The sequence below is a fragment of the Papio anubis genome, chromosome 12 (genome assembly GCF_008728515.1).
Source record: "Papio anubis isolate 15944 chromosome 12, Panubis1.0, whole genome shotgun sequence".
Lineage (NCBI taxonomy): Eukaryota > Metazoa > Chordata > Mammalia > Primates > Cercopithecidae > Papio > Papio anubis.
In genome coordinates this window covers 30,771,933-30,791,667 of record NC_044987.1, presented here as the reverse complement: position 1 = coordinate 30,791,667, position 19,735 = coordinate 30,771,933, and the positions used below count along the sequence as shown (strand labels likewise).

Here is a 19,735-nt window from a genome sequence, read left to right as displayed (position 1 = left end):
TTAGCCAGGATGGTCTGGATCTCCTGACCTCGTGATCCACCCGCCTCGGCCTCCCAAAGTGCTGGGATTACAGGTGTGAGCCACCGTGCCCAGCCGGCACTGTATATTTTAAGACTGTTTATATTTTGTACCAAGTTCCAATTATGATAATATATATGTGGCTCTTAAGGCAAAGTGCCAGAAGAGCTATAAATGCCAAATACTGACTCTACATTTGTTGCCTTTAGATAGTCAGGCTAGATTAACTGCAGAAACTAAAAGAATGAAGAGTTTCAAAGAAGAAATATGAAGCTAATAATAACAAAAGAACCATGTTTTCATTTTCAGGATTTCTTACATTTACATAGGTTACCTTAAAGACATGGATTCTTTCTTCTAATTCTTCTTTCATATCCATATTGCATGTCAGTTTTTTTCATTACACTTTCTGAACTTTATTCTGTTCCTTAAAAGGTGTCAGAATTCCAGGTTGGGAATACAACGTTTGCTGTCTAATTATGCTTTTCTCCCTTCCCTCGTGGAGAAAGAATAACTTTTTGGCTTTTGCCACTGTAATTCTATTACACTAATATCAAGACACCTGAGGTTGCATAACTGATGAGATTTATAAGTAATTTAAAAAATATATTTGCTAAAAATGAGAAATCAGTCTAAAAGAAGTTGACGGTGAACACTAGTCCAGGCCTTACCGACTTTATTCTCAAATACAGTACCATAATCTTTGTTTTCATATATTTGGAATCAGTGAACACAATGGAAAGCATTGCTCTTAAGATAGAATAGAGTAACCTCTGGCGTTTGAGACTTTAATGCATATTTTCATGACTTATTTGTTTCCACGGCAGATCAGTGGCTTGTTACTAGAAGGATGTAGTTTTGATGGAAATCAACTTTCTGAAAATCAGCTTGATTCTCCTAGCGTGTCATCAGTGCTCCCTTGTTTTATGGGCTGGATTCCACAGGTAATACATTTTTAACATGCGTAAGTTTTAATAGTATCAGTTCACTCTTAGATTTTATCTTTGGAAGAAGACATTCTTGTGACCTGTGTATTTTTGTTTGCTTTCTAATCTCACTTGCATTTGAACAAATTTGCAGTCAAAATATTTTATCCTTTATCACGTTTAAGATGTACAAGACATTTGAAAACTTTGATTTTGATTGAAAAACTTTGGGCTTTGATTTTGTTATAGAAAGAATAACATAGTATTAATTTCTAGAGAGTTTATAGCCTGGTAATAAAAAGGCCTTTAATGATAATAAGAACTACCATGAGTTGCATTCCTGTTATTTTCAGCAATGTGCACTAGGTACTTTATATGCTTTACCTAAAATCCTCCTCAGAGCAGCCATGCAAGGCAGATATTATTATTCCTACTTTCAAATGAGGAAACATGCTCATGTAGGTTAAATGACTTCTCGTAGTTAGCTACACAGAGAGTGATAGAATTAAGGTGTTAATAGATGTATGGCTTTGTATCACACAATGTCATTTGGCAGCTGATAGGTGGATGAAGAAAACAATCTTAAAGACTTATTTAGTTAACTTTTTTCCTTTCAAAACAGTTATTGAAAGAACTTTCAACAGTAGAACTTGGGGTATACATGTCTTTAAAATAGGACATAGTTGTAAATGAAGCACATAACTTTTTCTTAATAAAGTTTAAGAATGCACATATGACTACATGTGAATAAACTTTAAAGTTCTGATTCTGTATCTAATGAGCAACAAAACTATTTCACGTATTGCTTACTAGAAGAAAAATGAGCTTTCTCATTGAGAAATAATGTGTTGAATTTTCCAGTTATTGTCATTCTCCTTATAAAATAAAAATTAAATGCACCAGAGTATTTATTTATGTATTTTTTTTTTTGAGACGGAGTCTCGCTCTGTCGCCCAGGCTGGAGTGCAGTGGCTGGATCTCAGCTCACTGCAAGCTCCGCCTCCCGGGTTCATGCCATTCTCCTGCCTCAGCCTCCCGAGTAGCTGGGACTACAGGCGCCCGTCACCTCACCCGGCTAGTTTTTTGTATTTTTTAATAGAGACGGAGTTTCACCATGTTAGCCAGGATGGTCTCGATCTCCTGACCTTGTGATCCGTCCATCTCGGCCTCCCAAAGTGCTGGGATTACAGGCTTGAGCCACCGCGCCCGGCCCAGAGTATTTATTTAAGGAAAATCTTAAAAAACGATAGCAATTAGCAACATTGCCAAGAGTTACGAGAGTATCCTCTGACCTCAAAGAGCATTTGTTTCTGTCAAAATTCCCTATCTTTCCCCCATATCAGCTTCATTTTCTCCAAAATTAGAGTGACTATGAGATAAAGGAGAGAGAAGAGATTGAAAGAATCATTGTTTACTTCAATCTTGCTGTTAATTCCTATAAGAATTTTCTACAAAAATTTGGTAAATTATGAATGACACATTTTTATCTTAGGTGTGTAAATCAAGTTGAAAGTTACATACAAAAGGTTGGAATTTGTCAAGGGTTGTGAATATAACATACAAAATTGTTTAGGATGACAGAGATAAATTCCAATGAATTTAAATTATATAAACTACTAATTCGCTGGAAAATAAAATCCATATGATGATCATGAGGAGGCGGAAAAAAAGTAGGGCAAGTATAAACAGGTTCCCTTGAGGAAAAACCCAAACAATAAAAACAGAGCTTGGAGAGCAACTAAGAATAAATATAGGAGAAAATGACCTGGAGCAATACCCACGTAATTGACCACAAACTGAACACAAATCAGGAATGCAGTGCTGTCATGGACAAAGCCAGTCTGTTACTGGGTTATATGAAAAGTGATGTGACTTTACAAGACTGGGAATTGATAGCTTGGCAATATTTCACTTTGTGTGTTATTCCTCTCTAGTTTTATTTGTCATACTTCTAAAATGTCAGGATTGGAATAAAAAGCTAAAAATAATTTAATTTCAAAAATAGCTCATATAAAGAGAGGTAAAATGAATTGAGCATTTATCCTATAGAAGACATGACTAAAAGGTAATGTGAACTTTTTACTCTTTTTCTATAAGATTTTCTTCTGGGCCTTTGCACTTGTACATGACATGAAATAGAAGAATTTGTTAGTGCTTCCCCACCTCCTTTTTCCCCTTCTTTCTTTACAGTGAGCTTCCTCCTTTTGCTATGATCGTACTACTTTTCAGAATGTATCTCCCATATCAGCTAAGAAGGAAAGAACATGAGATCTACTACTAAGTGTTTCAGAACACAAAGTTCTCTAGCGCAGCAGACCTAAATTGTAGTCCAAGTTCCCAAGCTTATGAATTAGGTGATTTAAGCAAGGTACCTAACTTCACTGAGTCAGTTTCCTCATTTGAAAATGGAGGTAATAATGTTTCTGTAGGATCATGTTGAGGATTAAATATGTTTGTGTATGTGTAAAGTACCTAGCATACTGCTTCATACACGGTAAGTCAAGTTTATCCTATTGTCAATATTTTAAACTGTTTATAATGCTATAATGTTTTATCTCATTTCATATGGTACTTTTTAGTTTACCAGTACTTTCACTCATTATTAAGTTATTGTTGAGTTTTTATATACCAGATGTTATGCTGAACCCTGGGGTTACAAAGATAAACAGATTTCTCCTGCAGAGTCTTCCGCCAACTGGGGGAGCAAATAAGCAAAGAGACTACTACAGTTCAGAATCATTAGAGAGGTTTATATAAAGTGCTTTGACAGATGAGGGAGGCTTCAACTCTACCATGTGTGAACAAATGAGGGAAAGTCAGATGACCTCGCTGAGAGAGGTGGCAGCTTCTCTTGAACTGTTACTTGAATTTTAGTAAGAAGAGTTTAAGGACAAATTCAAAAAAGATAGGGTAACAAGGCATTCCAGACAGAAGGAGCAGCATACGTAAATATATGCAGGTAGAAAAGAGCTTAGGATATTCTGGGAACTGCAAGTGTCGTACATCTGGAGCATATAGTTCATATGGAAGAATGGTGGGGGACGCGGCCAGAAAGAAAGGCCAAGACCAAGTATGATAACCTGAGTAGCCATGCCAAGGAGTTTAGACCACCTTATGGTCAGTAGGAAGCCATCAAGAATTTAGAACAGGGCCAGGCATGGTGGCTCACACCTGTAATCCCAGCATTTTGGGAGGCCAAGGCAGGAGAATCACTTGAGCCCAGGAGTTAGAGCCTGGCTTGGGCAACATAGCAAGACCTCATCTTTATTAAATAAAAAGAGAATTTAAAAAAATTTTTTTAAAGAATTGAGAACAGGGGTATGGTAAGATCAGATTTGTAGTTTTAGAAAATCAGTCTAGCAGTGAGTGGGTGGATAGTAGATTAGCACACTGTGAGATACAATTATACCTGAGTCTCATAACAATCCTATGGGTTTGGTACAGCAAATTTTCTATCTTTCTGATGGAAAGACTGAGAATCAGGTAAGTTAAATGATTTATGAGTTCCACAGTGGTAGCATTAGTGTTTGGACAATCATAATGAACATTTATTTGCACTGATTACATACCAAGCACTATGCAAGGTGTTTCAAATACAAGATATTTAAGCTTTTAAAAAAATTTTGAAATAGGAATTGTAATCTCCATTTTAAAGTAGAAAATGGAGGTTTAAAAGATTATGTAACTTGCGCAAGATCACATAGTTAATAGGTAGGCAACTAAGATTCAAATTCAGGTGTCTCTCTTAAACTTTAGACCTAATACTGAGACACCCTAACAGTATAAATTAGGGTTTGGAAAACCATGGCCTATAGGCCAAATCCAGCCTACTTATTTTTACAGAGCCCATGAACAGTGAATGGTTTTTACCTTTTTTAAAAAAGTTGAAAAATGCAGAAGAAAGTATTTCATGGCATATAAAAACTTCATTGTCCATAAATGAAGCTTTATTTGGAAAACAGTCGTGCCCATTGTGTACATATTGTCCATGCTGCTTTCAGGCTATAATGGCAAAGTTTAGTAGTTGTGTCAGAGTCCACATGGCCCACAAATCCTAGAATATTTACTGTCTGGCCTTTTATTAAAAAAATTTGCTGACCCTGTAGAAACTATTAAATTCTCCACCTTCTGCTTTGATTAAGCATTCTTTTAAGAAAGAAAGGTGTTTTTTTTTTTTTAAGCAACTATGTCTGTAATAAGTTTCACATAATTTGCAGTGGAAAAATATCAACATGTTAATGCATTTTTAGTAGGAAGGAAGGAACCAGTGTACAGTCAAAGGAAGCATCAACATCAATTTATATAAGCCAGTAAAAAGATTTACTTTTGCCATTTACTCCTACAGCTGTTTTGTAGCAGAAAGCCCAGTGTTCTTTTATGAGCTTGGATGAAATAATATAATTCAGAACTTTGGTAACTAAACTTTTTTTTAGACCAGAAGGAAGTTATTTTACAAATTATTTTCACAATATTATCTGACACCCAGTATCCCTGAATAGCTTCATTTCAACAGAAACTTGCCCACTAACCCAGTCATTTGCACCACATTGCTTTGAGTTAGGCTGCACCTCCATTTTTCAAAGAACATTTTAGGTTGCAGAAGATTGAAGAACTTCAACATTGTTTTAGTATGTGGTGATACTTAAAAAGGGGTATCATCAACAAATTCTAAGACTTTTATTGGGGCAGGAGGAGGAAGCTCTATCATTGCCTCTCCTTGAAATGCAGTGTACTTTGTGAATTAACAAGATTGGAATGACAAATTCAAGGAAAAATGAAAATAAATAAAATGCTGGTGAAATATTTTTCTAGTAATTCTGTTTACCATTATCTATGTACTAGGATAATATAACTGACACTCACACTATTCGTTCATGAAACAGATTCTTTTTTTTTTTTTTGAGACAGAGTCTCACTCTGTCTCCCAGGCTGGAGTGCAGTGGCTCCATAATACAGATTCTTAAAGTTATTCCAATTCCAGCTCAATGCAGTGTTTTTGGTTAAATTAATATTGGTTCAAATTAAGATACAGCTAGAGGATTTTAACCAGAAAGTATTAGCTTTTTCCAATGCATTTCTTAACATGTTTCCATGTATCATTTCATGATAATTCTCTATAAAAAATGATTCAGTAAACAAACTTAAACATAATATTCCCTCCCTTGGAAAGTCTTATATTAACAGCTCTGAGGAGTCCCAAAGATTACTTGCCATACAACCTTCTCATGCACCTACACCCTATGCTCCATCAGGATCTAATATTCCACGCAGTATGATTTGGTCAACAGTGCTTTATAATGAAGACCAGTCTCAGTGATGCGCTTCTGGCATTCCACAGGAAGTCAGTTTGCCTTTGTTCTATCTTCCTGTAAATAATGCTACTTAGAGTTTATCAGTCCCACAGTAACATAGTAATCCTGAGGCAGCCTGAACCCCATGAGGCTGGATCTTCTGATAGGCACCACAATAGACAATTTAGCCTCAGAAAAAAAAAAAAAATTATTCTCAGAGAAAATAGAACTATAAAATATTTACACAAGCTACTCAGGAAAACAATCGTTACTTTATATTTTGTATAGATGTTAAAATATCACATGTATCAGAAGATATGTGTTGAAAGCTCTGCCTTGTATACACTCTGGTTTGAAAAATAACAAATATTTGACTAACATTTTGTATGTGATTTTTTTTTTCTTCAAGGACTTATTATGAAAGTCATGATGTTAACACTATATTATTGAAAAATCAGGAAAATATATCTTTACCAATATACATTTTAAAACGTAGCTAGACATTTTTTTTTTTTTTTTTTTTTTGAGACGGAGTCTCGCTCTGTAGCCCAGGCTGGAGTGCAGTGGCCGGATCTCAGCTCACTGCAAGCTCCGCCTCCCGGGTTCACGCCATTCTCCGGCCTCAGCCTCCCGAGTAGCTGGGACTACAGGCGCCCACCACCTCGCCCGGCTATTTTTTGTATTTCTTAGTAGAGACGGGGTTTCACCGTGTTAGCCAGGATGGTCTCGATCTCCTGACCTCGTGATCCGCCCATCTCGGCCTCCCAAAGTGCTGGGATTACAGGCTTGAGCCACCGCGCCCGGCCAACATTCTTAACAGAACAAAGTCAGAGTATTCACTGGTGGCATGCTGTTTTGTTTCCTATTTTGAGATTTTTTTCCCAGAATTGCATCACTAAATTGTGCTACTTGTACATACATTAGAACTCTGATTTCCTATCATTTCCTCTTCTAAAAAAGAACTGTTCATTGACTTGATTCATAAACATTCAGAAAGCATGTGCTAAAATAAGTTGGACTGTGCATAAACTGATGCATATGTTTTGTTTTGTCTTCATATGTGTTTTGTTATGAAATTTAATTGAAATTGGCCAAATAGCTAATATGAATAACCTAATAATTTTGTTTTCATTGTTTGGTTTTGCTTTTCCTTGCTTTCTTTGGTTTGCTAACTAAGTGATATCTAATACGGTAGTCCCTCTGTATCTGCAGTTTCAGTTACCCACAGTCAGCAAATAAATGAATATAGTACAGTAGGTATTTTGAGAGGGAGACCATATTTACATAACTTTATTATTACAGTATATTGTTATAATTATTCTATGTTTTTATTATTCATGTTAGTATCTTACTATACCTAATTTAGAAATTAAACCTTATCCTAGATATGTATGTTTAGGAAGAAACATAGTATATATAGGGTTTGGCGCCATCCACAGTTTCAGGCATCCATTGGGGCCTTGGAATATATTCCCCACGGATAAGACGGGACTACTGAGTCACCATTTTGCCTTTGAAAATTGCATTATCTTCTTTCAAATAGTAGTGTATTGCTTGCTATTTGTAGAATGTATGCTTTTAAGTCATTTTGCCCAAGGCATGGGCAAATTTTGTCGTGAGACATTCAGGCTTTTCTTGGACACTTTAGGAAAGCAGGAAAATTGTGCAAGATGTTTATTCACACAAAACAATTTTTATTTATGAAAAGCTAATTGATTCAAATGAATGTAAAATTTCAAATTTTAGCCTCATTATTGAACAGAGATAACTGGACTGGTTTGTTTTAATAAAGATATGGTTTATGAACACATCAACCCTTTTAGAGTAATCAGTCACAATTTATAGATTTTGAATTATTGTAATTGCACAAAACTTTGTTTAGAAGAAATAATAATGTGAATTATTTGAAGTCTTCCTAATATATCTCCTTTCTTGCATTAATTGAACACAGGGTGTTTGTTCATAGTTACTAATAAAATTTTAGTTTCATCCAAATACTTCAGCCCAACAGTGTCTTATGTTTTGCCTGTTAAACATATTAAAGAGGGAATTGGGTCATAATAATTTAATTCAGTTAAGGAGTATTCAAAGAACTTCTATATACACAAAATACTGTGCTAATATAATAGAATACCAAAAATACTTGCCCCTGCTTCTACTGTGAGCATTTGCTTATTGGAAACTTAAGAGCAAGTGTATTTAACTTTTTTACAGAAGTAACATTTACCACTTAAGAGATTTTGAGAAGTGACAAAATATCAAGAAGCCACTGTATTGCTTTGCTTTAAAACACTGTAGGTTTTGAAAGAAAGATTTGTACCCTGGCTGTAAGACAAACAAAGCCTACAACTAAACGGTTTGGAAGAATTTGGAAATATATACAAAAACTAGTAAACTGTTAGTGAATATGCAAAAAATCAACTTGAAGTTGATAATAATGAGCATTATTAAGTTCCTAATTTAAAGAGAAATTTTCTTTACATCGATATATATATAGAGAGAGAAAATCTCCTGACTAGAAAGGAATAACATCGTAAAACATTTCATTGTGATGTTTCTATTTCAGTTTTGATCATAGAAGTAATGGAAAACAAAGCAAATATCAGGTGTCAGGAAAAGATAATTTAAGACCTTTCCCAGGATTAAAAATAGGCAATCATAGATTCAGATCACTTCAGTCTAACAAATACGTGATTTTTGTCTGCTCTTTGCCAAAGAATGTAAAGGAATGCTTGCACTGGGCTTTACCTTTTAAGATTGGCTAAGGAGTCATTGCAATTACAGTTTTTGATTCCTAAAGCTTTGCCATTTAAGCAGAATTGAACAAGAGGGAAGAGATTAGTTGGTGACTGATAAAAGTTGAAAATTCTCTTTATTCCAAATCCCACTTTTTTGTTTTCTGAAGTTCAACTAAGGATTTACTCTCTCCATGAATCACTGTTAGGTTAACATATCCCAGCATAGCATTTTCTTTATTTTGATCTTCTAAAGTATATATTTTCCCAAAACTTATATTCTAGATATTTGATATGTGTATACTTTTTTTCCTAAAGTAAAAATTCAAAGGGGATTATTTTCTCTATTTGTGTATGTACTGAAATGCTTAGCCTTTACAATTCTAGGCACAATATTAGCATATAAAATGCTATTAAATGAATGGCTGAAAAACTAACAAGATCATCAGTGCAAACAGATAATTAAAAAAATATAGGACAGATGGTGTTTTTATCTATTTGGGAATGATTCTACCTAGAGAATATGTTTTGTTATATGTAAATCAGGTTAAGATTTAAGAATGTTAGGAATGAATAATTTTTCAGGGGACATACTGATTTATATCAAGGGCCAGAAGAGTCAGAACAGTTGTTGGTGTGTGGGTGGGGGGAGAGGGACAGAGAGAGGAGCAGGATTGGAAAAGATAATATAAAGTTCATGTAATGCCCACTTAGGCTTAAAAGTAGAATGTCTTAATTTTCTATGAAAGAAAATTATTTTATTTCTATCATAACACCATTTAAGAGATGTATAGCTGCCAAAAAGCTGATTTTTTTTTCTAGTCAATTTGAGAATTAGTAGGGAATAAGGAAAAGGCAGTCCAAATAATTAGAGATATGTGGATAAATAATACTTATATCTGGAGCTCTTATGCCATCTGATTCTTTCCACATCCTGTGAGGTGGGCAAGTGTCATTTGTCTTTCTATAATAGGGAAACTGATGTTCGGAGAGTAACCTCTACAGGGTCAGGAGCTCCTAGACAAGTACTCCAGAGCCTGAAAATAATTTATTTCCATAAATGCTATTGTGTTCTATTTTGAAAGTAACAGAATAAGAGACATTAGCTGCTAACATTCATATACTAGAGTGTTTTGTCAACTGTAATATCTGTGACAACCTTGCCACTTCCTAACTAGGTCACCATGGGTAAATTCTCTGTAGGCTTCTCATCTGTCAGTCACTTTTGTAATATTTTAAAACGGGTCTAGCTTGCCTCTGAAGTTCCATTCCAACTCGGCAAAGTAATAATTAATTGAATAAAATTATATAAATTCAGTAAAAATGCTAATCCTAAATTTGAAATGGAAATACAATTATGAACTCATGATGTTTTTCTTTTAAAACTACATGATTTCTAAGCTCCAGTCACTAAAACATCCTAGAATTAAAATGATCAATTGGTCGGATATGGTGGCTCACGCCTGTAATCCCAGCACTTTGGGAGGCCGAGGCAGGCGGATCACAAGGTCTGGAGATCGAGACCATCCTGGCTAACAGTGAAACCCCATCTCTACTAAAAATACAAAAAATTAGCCGGACGTGGTGGCAGGCGCCTGTGGTACCAGCTACTCGAGAGGCTGAGGCAGGAGAATGGTGTGAACGCGGGAGGTGGAGCTTGCAGTGAGCCGAGACTACTGCACTCCAGCCTGGGTGACAGAGCAAGACTCCCTCTCAAAAAAAAAAAAGATCAATTATTCCTAACACCTAAATTATGGTCTCTAATACCATTTCTCTTGAAAGAAACTAGGAATCATCAGATTAATGACTAATTTCTAAGGCAGGAAATATAAAAGATGAGCTTGTATAATAATACTTGTCATACTAGAAAGGCAATGAAACTATTGAAGAGACAACCGGGACGTATCAAAACCCAGGACCCAACTTAAAAAGCTCCCCCTGAGCAAAGACTGACAGTTTGAACACCAGTGCAATAGCGATTGCATTGCATTAAAGCACATCACATATGTTTAAATCCACCAGTTCATAATGCTATTTTTTAAAAAGAAGCGGTGGTCATTGATCACCTTTGGAGTATGCTAGGAAACATTCATTGTTTGAGGGAAATAAGCATTTATCCAGTTTTTCCTATATGAACTGCACGTCATGGTAATAAAAAAAATTGATAAGTGGAGGTTTCTCTTTATAGATATATTCCTGCTTGGAAGAAGGAAAGATAGATTACCCCTTGTGTAATATTGAATGAAAAATTATTATGAATGGCCTCTAATAGCCAAAAAAGAGAGAGAACCCGACATATGCTGCTTGATGGAAACATCTAGTACCACCTTTGCAGTATTTTCCAAACATTGAGTCTGAGCTCACCTATGGATCCAGTTTATAGGAATACAAGGAACAGACAGACTGACGTGATACCATGGGAATGTAATCCAAAAAAGAATGTGGGCAACTATTGGGTATAGTTTCTTCTGCAAACAAATTGCTAGGAAAAGAGGAGGAAAAACTTACAAATTTAGGAGACTTGAGAGACTTTTCAACAAACTGCAAAGCATAGTTTTTATTTAAATTATGCTTCTAACAGAAAAACTCTTTAAACAAGAGATAATGAGATAACGGATGTGTGATGATATTAAGGAATTATTGATTATTTTCTACTGTGTGATAATACATAGTTACATTTATAGAGATATATATGTAAATATTTATAGGTGAAATTTTGTAATTATAAGGTGCTGTTCAAAATACTCCAATATTGGGCTAGGGAGAGGTTGTAAATAAAACACGATAGGCCATGTGTTTCATTTTGTTGCAGGGGGATGATAGGGGCTTATCATATTAATCTTTATTTGAAACATTTCATAATATTGATATGTTTGTTTCCTTGGTTATCTAATAATCTGTTTCCAAATAGTGTATTGCTGTGTTTTAAAACAAGTTATTTTTTAAACAGGATGCATGTGGTCCATATTCCCCAGATGAGTACATCTCTTTGCCTGTTTACACAAGTGCTGAAAGGGATCGTGTGGTTACCAATATTGATGTTCCATGTGGGGGCAACCAAGACCAGTGGATTCAGTGTGGAGCAGCTCTATTCCTAAAAACTCAGTAGAATCTAATGACAACAAAAGCCATCTTCACAAAAGGGAACACTGATTCTTTAAGCTTTAAATCAAACATGTGGTCAGTCTACATTTGAAATGTTAGTTCAAAATATTAACATATAGTTACCTTACAAAATTGATCTCATTGAAATTTTAATGTGTAAAAGCAGCACTGTGCATCTTTTAAAGTAATTAATGGAGTTATTGTTAAAACAGAGTATTCTTTTGATAACATTAAATATTTCTGTGAGGAACTTCACTTTTCCAGTGGCTCAAAAATTTGTTTTAGGTCAGAGATTTTAAGTGGTATATTAAAGTAATCCATAATAAATATTTTGGCTGTCATTTGTGTCATGATTATTTAATAAAATATAAGAGCATTCATAATTTTTTCAGTCTTCCCATGACTTTTTACATACTGAAGAATGTATTATAAAGTTATGAATGTATAAAAGTATCAATATGAATATAATTATACTATACTAATTATAATGTACAAATATATAATTGTCATTGTAACTATATACTTACAACTAATAACTTAAGGTAATTCAAATAGGAATAATTCAGCTGTTTTGTGTTTTGTTATTGTTTTTTGAGACAGAGTCTCACTCTGTTGCCCAGGATAGAGTGCCGTGGGGCGATCACGGCTCACTGCAGCCTCAACCTCATAGACTCAATCTATCCTCCTGTCTCAGCCTCCTGAGTAACTGGGACTACAGGATGCACCACCGTGCCCAGCTAATTCCTTTATGTTTTGTAGAGATGGGGTTTTGCCACATTTCCCAGGCTGGTCTCAAACTCCTGCACTCAAGCAATCCACCTGCCTTAGCCTCCCAAAGTGCTAGGATTACAAGTGTGAGCCACAACACCTGGCCTGTATTTTTTATAGGAGCTATTATTTTAGCTCTGCAAGATTCCCTGAAATCTAAGGAACCAAAACTACTGTTCAGTTGAGTGATAGACATTTTAGTATCCTATGAAGTTATTTGCAGCTCTATCCTTGCAGCAAACAAATTCTAAGAGCTGAGGCTTATATTTTTGATAGTTGTTTAAAACGAGTCATAGCAATGAAAAGTTATGTACTTAGAGGAGAAACTAAACATAAAATGCAAAACATACTTTTAAAAGAATATATGTAAATATATATTTTACAGGAATATATTTAAAAATATGTATTTATTCCATGTGTATTCGTCCATGCTTTTCCCTTTCTAGCTGATTGTAATATCAACATCAAGCCCTGAAAAACATATTTTTAAAAGAATATATTTAAATATATATAATAAATAATATATTTTATATTTAATATATATTTAATAAATATATATTACATATTAAATAAATATATAAATTAAAATATATAAATATATATTTTTAAAAGAATATATTTAGATATATTCTTTTAAAAGTATGTTTTTCAGGGCTTGATGTTGACATAACAATCAGCTATGAAAGGGAAAAGCATGGACGAATACACATGGAACATTTTTGTGGGCCATGTCTGGAAATGTCACACATCATTATGTTTACATTCCATTAGAGAGAACTTAATTACATGGGTATACATAATGTCTAGCGTGTCTGGAAAATGTAGACAGCTGGGTGCTCAAAAAGAGAAGAGCATGGAGGGCTACCTAGCTCTTTCTACCACATCCCCATCCAGTGAAAAATTTTAACTCATTATAGAAATGCATTCAGTACAATGACATAAAATTACTTAATAAAGCAGCATAGGTCTTTAATCGATATGATGCCAAACCTCATGCTTATGAATTTTTGCATTAATATCCAGCAAAATAATATAAGCCAGCTATTGGCCAGATTCCAGAAATATAAAGATAGATAATATAGTCTCTGCTCTTGAGAGATGTAAAAGCTGATCAGACAGTGAAACATGTAAAAACAGTCTCCACACTGTAAATTTTTAAATCTGATATTAATATTGCTATACCAGCTTTTTTGGTTAAATTTGGGAAACAATATATTAAAAATGCCCATATAGAGAAAACTCATAGCACAATGAAATAAGAGTTATGTGGCACAGTAGCAAAGGGCTGTGGGATTCCAGGGGAAGGAGTAACTAATTTAATCAAAAATGATTAGTAACAGTAGGCTTGTTTCTTTTTCTCTTTTTAAAAACACTTACTTTGAAAATATTTTACAAAGAATAAATAAATGTATTGCCTTCCTCAAATGAACAAATATTAGATGTTATGGTGTTTGCTTTAGATTTTTTTTTAAATGTCAAATTTTAAAAATTGTTTCAAAATCAGAGGCCTTCACATTCCCTTCAGCAGAACTTTCACTTCTTCCTCCAAAGAGACACCCACTAACCTGTATTTGTTACCTACACAGTACATGTTTTTAATATATAACCGAAAATAAGGGGATTTTTTTTTAATGTCAGCTGCAAGGAACCTTTCTAAAGCTTCAGAAGGACACAGTATTTGAGGTTCTCAATCCATTAGAAGCAACAAACAACAGTTTTCAGTCCTCAGACACCACAGATGTTGGAATGGCCCCAAACAAAATACATCATAGCCATGTATTTGGTAAATTTAATATGATAATTTTCAAAATAAAAATCTTGGCTAGCCAGGAATTGAAGGGACTTTCACAAATAATGGATATCTATGAAAAACCTATAGCAAAGATCATTTTTAATGAGGAAACAGGGCATTCACTTTAAAATGAACAAGACAAAGCTCATCACTTCTACACTGTTTGGAGGTCCTAGACAGCACAGAATGACAAGAAAAAGGCAGAATTGAATAGGCAAAGACAAATAGAACAAAATACGTTCAAGGAGAAAAAAATATTAGCATTCACATACTTCTTCCCATCAGCCCTTTGTGCAGCTTTTGCTTTTGGCAAGCTCACACGTGTATACATCAAAATGAAAATGTTAAAGGGAAGAAGTTGAAATTTAACTCCTTGTGTTAAGTATTCCTAACCAATAATTATTTGGGGGTTTTATTTTTTATTCTGAGACCTTCTGCTATAATTTCTGAAAGAGATATGGAGACTAAAGAAAACAAAATTCACTCCAGTTACTTGGGGCATCTTCTTCCACATTATTTCTATGTATTTACTTCCATTATGTCAAAGTCTGGATGAGTTATCATTTCCCACCTATCTTAGGAAGCTGTGAGCACAAAGGAGCCCTGCCAGGAAGGCGGCTGCAGAGCACACAAAGTGCGAGACTGCATTGGGCCTTTGGGAGACACACAAAAAAATAGAAAACAAAGTACTACAATACGAAGAATATTTAATTCAAGAAAATCAGTCATTTCACCTCAATTTTGACCCTCTTGCACACTAAGCATCTTAAGAGCAGGAAGTATATGTTTCATGTTTTTGTTTATGGCACTTGCTTTTATTGGAGCTCAACACACATTTATTGAATCAGTGACTAAAAACTGTTTCCAGACAACTTAATCATCAGATTTGTCTCCAAGTGATTTTAGATTGCTCCCAGAATCAAGCCCATCCTTAAAGAATGAGTACATTTTCATCATTGAGGATAGTTGGAGAAGGCTTTCTTCAAAGGTTCTCACAGAAACTTGAAAAAGAAATTTCAAACATCTCAGCAAGGTTGACATCATTGGACTGTGCCTCCATGTGATCACTTTGAAGAAAACAAATCCTTTGGTTATATAGTCCTTCAATCAAAAAATCTTTGGGGGCTGGGCATGGTGGTTCACACCTGTAATCCCAGCACTTTGGGAGGCCAAGGTGGGCGGATCACAAGGTCAAGAGATCGAGACCATCCTGGCTAACACGGTGAAATCCAATCTCTACTAAAAATACAAAAAAGTCAGGTGTGGTGGCACATGCCTGTACTCCCAGCTACTCAGGAGGCTGAGGCAGGATAACTGCTTGAATCTGGGAGGCGGAGGGTACAGTGAGCCAAGATCATGCCACTGCACTCCAACCTGGGCAATAGAGCAAGACTCTGTCTCAAAAAAAAAAAAAAAAAATTCTTTGGAAATGGAAAGGATCCTAGAGATTGGCTGGGTTTCTGTTTTATTTTTACTTTACAGTCATGCCTTCCTAAATGCTCACAAGTCATGCCTTGTAAACTTAACATTTTAACTAGGAGAAAAATCAATTATCAGAGAAAGTTTCCTGGAAGAGTTGGATTTCATGCTGGACAATCAGGCAATCTATAAGAAGTAGACGTACACCTACCAGGGTCCAAAAGCTCAAACCAATCCACCTCAGTACATCTGCTACCGTATACTAAGACTGCAAATTGCACACTGAAAAATAAATGTACTCCAACAGTTAAGTTATCAATGGAAGGACAGGAAAAATAAACCCAATCTGAGTGGGGAGAAAAAGTAAGCTTCTTGAGAACAACTGTCTTTACCTACAGTGATATTTTCCATGTATGTAAACATGGCTATCAGCTATTTTTTTTTCAAAAATAAAGGGAAAAACAAGTATCAACCAAAATATTATGCATAACCATTATAAATTCTGATTATGCTGTGCCTAAATTTTGCTTCCCCTTTTTTAGTTCCTGAACACTGTTTCAGAAGGGATTAAGGCGATAGAAACCTAATAAGGTAAAAGCAGAGACAAGAAGGTGGAAGGGGTTAAGATTCAACACAATAGATAAAAAGATGGTCTTCAATTTCTCCCTGTTTTCAAAAGTGTATTACTTATTGTTTAGCAAAGTAGGAATAAAGAATAAAACCATGTTTAAGTTTTGTGGGAAAATTACGAAGTAATGAACGTACCAACTTAAACCACATAGAAAAAAACAATGGAATCAAATTATATAGCCTAAATACAAAATTTGATTATTAAAGTCAGTGACACCTGACTTTTCGAAGTTAGCTTCGTTTCTATTTGACATTAATCATTATTAAAATAGGAATTTATTTGAACGTCACTGATTCTACTAGCAGTGGCGATATGCTTAACAACGGGGTGGCTGCTCACAGGTTTTTAATTTTAAAGATGCTTCCCTGCATGTAAAGCACAACTCTTTCTATGTTAGTTACTGCTGCTTGTCTCCCAGTACCCATTCTCCCCTACTACTGTAGTAAGAAAACTTCAGAGTGTTTAACTGAACTAATGCATACTCAGAATAAAAACTGAAATTCCTTATCTCCCTTACATTCAAGTGTGGCCATGTGACCCACTTCTGCCAAAGAATGTGAGTATAAATATCCTATGGCAGCTTCCAGGGTCATGCTTTATAGGATGTGGACCATATACCATTTTCTTTCATCTTCATCTCCTCTCCTCTGCTGCCTGCAATGCTACCATCTTGGACCTCAATCTCTGAGGACTTTGTCAAACACAGATACCACCCCTGGACTATTTAACTCTGAATTTCATTTATACAAGAGAGATTTTTCAACCTTAGATGGGGTGGATAAATGCCAGCTAGCTGGTGGTGTGGACAGACAAGATCTACTGCCCTCAGAGAGTCCCTCCTAAACCAAAGACGAGACCCAAATACTCCAACTGAACTAGGAACCCTAAGTTGGAGACACTTTCAACCTGTGCTCTCTGACTAATACAAGTCCCACTTGGCAAGAGAAGCAATAATTGTAAACAAAACGGTCTCTCCAGAGACACCGTGTGCACCTTTGGGATGGTACTTTTTACACTGAAACCAGTCATTAACCTGCCTCCCTCCCAAAACACTTGCACCTTCTGGATGGTCATAAGAGAGCTCCAAGTGTTTAAAGTACCACCAGAAGGTCATTTATCCCTTAGACAATTTCAGAGATCTCTCCAAAATGATGCTACCCTTGGTTACTTAGTAGAGGTTCGCAAAATGATAACTGCTTCATTATTTATGTGCCCCTTGTGAGCAGCTTTCCCTGTAACTAGCCATCCAATTCAAATAGATGCTATGAAATTTGTTCTTGATTTCAGCTGAAGTGATCAGTGACACCACCTCAGCCCTGGAAGGCACTCGGGTCAGTTCCAACTCACTGTCTGTGGTTGTTTTGCTATATTTGTGTTTCTGGTATAAGCATCTCTGAAATTCTATTTGGTCTTAATATGATAATTTAGGCCGGGCATGGTGGCTCAATCCCAGCACTTTGGAAGGCCTAGGTGGGTGGATCACGAGGTCAGGAGATGGAGACCATCCTGGTTAACATGGTGAAACCCCTTCTCTACTAAAAATACAAAAAATTAGCTGGGCGTGGTGGCGGGCACCTGTAGTCCCAGCTACTCAGGAGGCCAAGGCAGGAGAATGGAGTGAACCCGGGAGGCGGAACTTGCAGTGAGCCGAGATTGTGCCACTGCACTCCAGTCTGGACAACAGAGAGAGACTCCATCTCAAAAAAAAAAAAAAAAAAAAAAGACAATTTAAAAATGAAATGTTTATAACAAAATGTTAGAAAAAAAGAAAATATTTTGTACTATATAATACAATATTATATTTGTGAATATAAGTATGTAGTATGTATCTCAAATTAGAAAGTGGTACTTTAAAATACTAAATGTTCATTATTTCTGAGTAGAGAGATGATAGGTAATTTCTTATTTTGGGTAAATGTTTACATTTTTCAAATGCTGTAATGAGGATGTATTGCTTTTATAACCCAAACAAAACACTAGTTGTTAAAAATTCAAGTAAAAGTAAGCTTAAAAAGAGTCCATCAAAGTTAGCTTTTCACATTTCAAGACAATTCCCTTCAGAACTTCTTTATTTGCAAACTTTTCAATGTATTTGTAGCTTGAATTGCTATTGAAGATGTTAATATACCTCAGCTCTTTGTAACTTCAAGTAAGGGTTTATTGGCATTTATACATAAGAGACATTTGATACAATTATCTTAGACCAAAAGCAAACATGGCATTTCTAACTTGGCATGTAGCTGCAATCAGAAATGTTTGCAATTTCAAAGTTTAATATCTATAATAATGAGGAAACTGGTGAGTCAGCTCTTACATTGAGGCAAGAACCCTAGACTTGGAGTTAGGCCAGCAGCCTGCCAGTTTTAGGCTAGGCCCATCACTTTTGCTGTTCCTTCTGCATTTCATTTTGTTTATCTATAAAATGTGGATTATAATTCCCGTTTCCAAGTGCGATTTGAAGAGCACATGAAATTTAAGGTATTGTTATATATTCATCATGGGACTGACATAAATTTAAAAGCTAAGATTTAAAAAAATTATAAATCACAATTTTGTATAAAATACTATTTAGAAATAAAAATTTAAGTTGAGAATTTTTAAATTGTCATGTTTCAAGTCTTACATTATCTAGTTTATGATGTTTCTAGTGTTAAAGATCCACTTTGTTTTCATAAGATGAACTACAGTTTATTCAAATAGCTGCCATTTGTAGAATTTTGTTCAAAATCAATACTCTGTATATGACCAATAATAATAATATAGTTCTGACTGCATGCTGACATTGGCATTGCTGCAAGCAATTAATAGTTAGATACATACATACGTGTTTATCACCACTCACCTCGTTATGTCCATTCCATTGATGAGAAAACTCAGACGGATTATGTAGCTAATGAATTGGCAAGGTGGCAAGAAAGAAAACTCTCTTTCAGCCCCCACCCCCAGGAAAGAGCAAAACCAGCAAAATGGAATTTTCTAACATATATCATTTTGGAAGTCAGTATGCTAAAAGGAATGAGCAGGATTATTCCAGAACCACAAGTTGATCA

General features: G+C 35.2%; 1 protein-coding gene across 4 annotated transcripts in view; it reads left to right on the top strand.

The window, feature by feature from the left end:
* The window catches only part of DYNC2H1 (dynein cytoplasmic 2 heavy chain 1), a 354,596-nt gene extending 342,138 nt beyond the window's left edge, over positions 1-12,458 (top strand). For all 4 annotated transcript variants that reach the window (XM_031653015.1, XM_031653014.1, XM_031653012.1 and 1 more), the window contains 2 exons: positions 846-962; positions 11,921-12,458. In XM_031653015.1, the coding sequence (XP_031508875.1) occupies positions 846-962; positions 11,921-12,079 (276 nt within the window). In that variant the 3' untranslated portion in view covers positions 12,080-12,458. The remainder of the gene's footprint in view (positions 1-845; positions 963-11,920) is intronic.
* Positions 12,459-19,735: the final 7,277 nt, after the last annotated feature.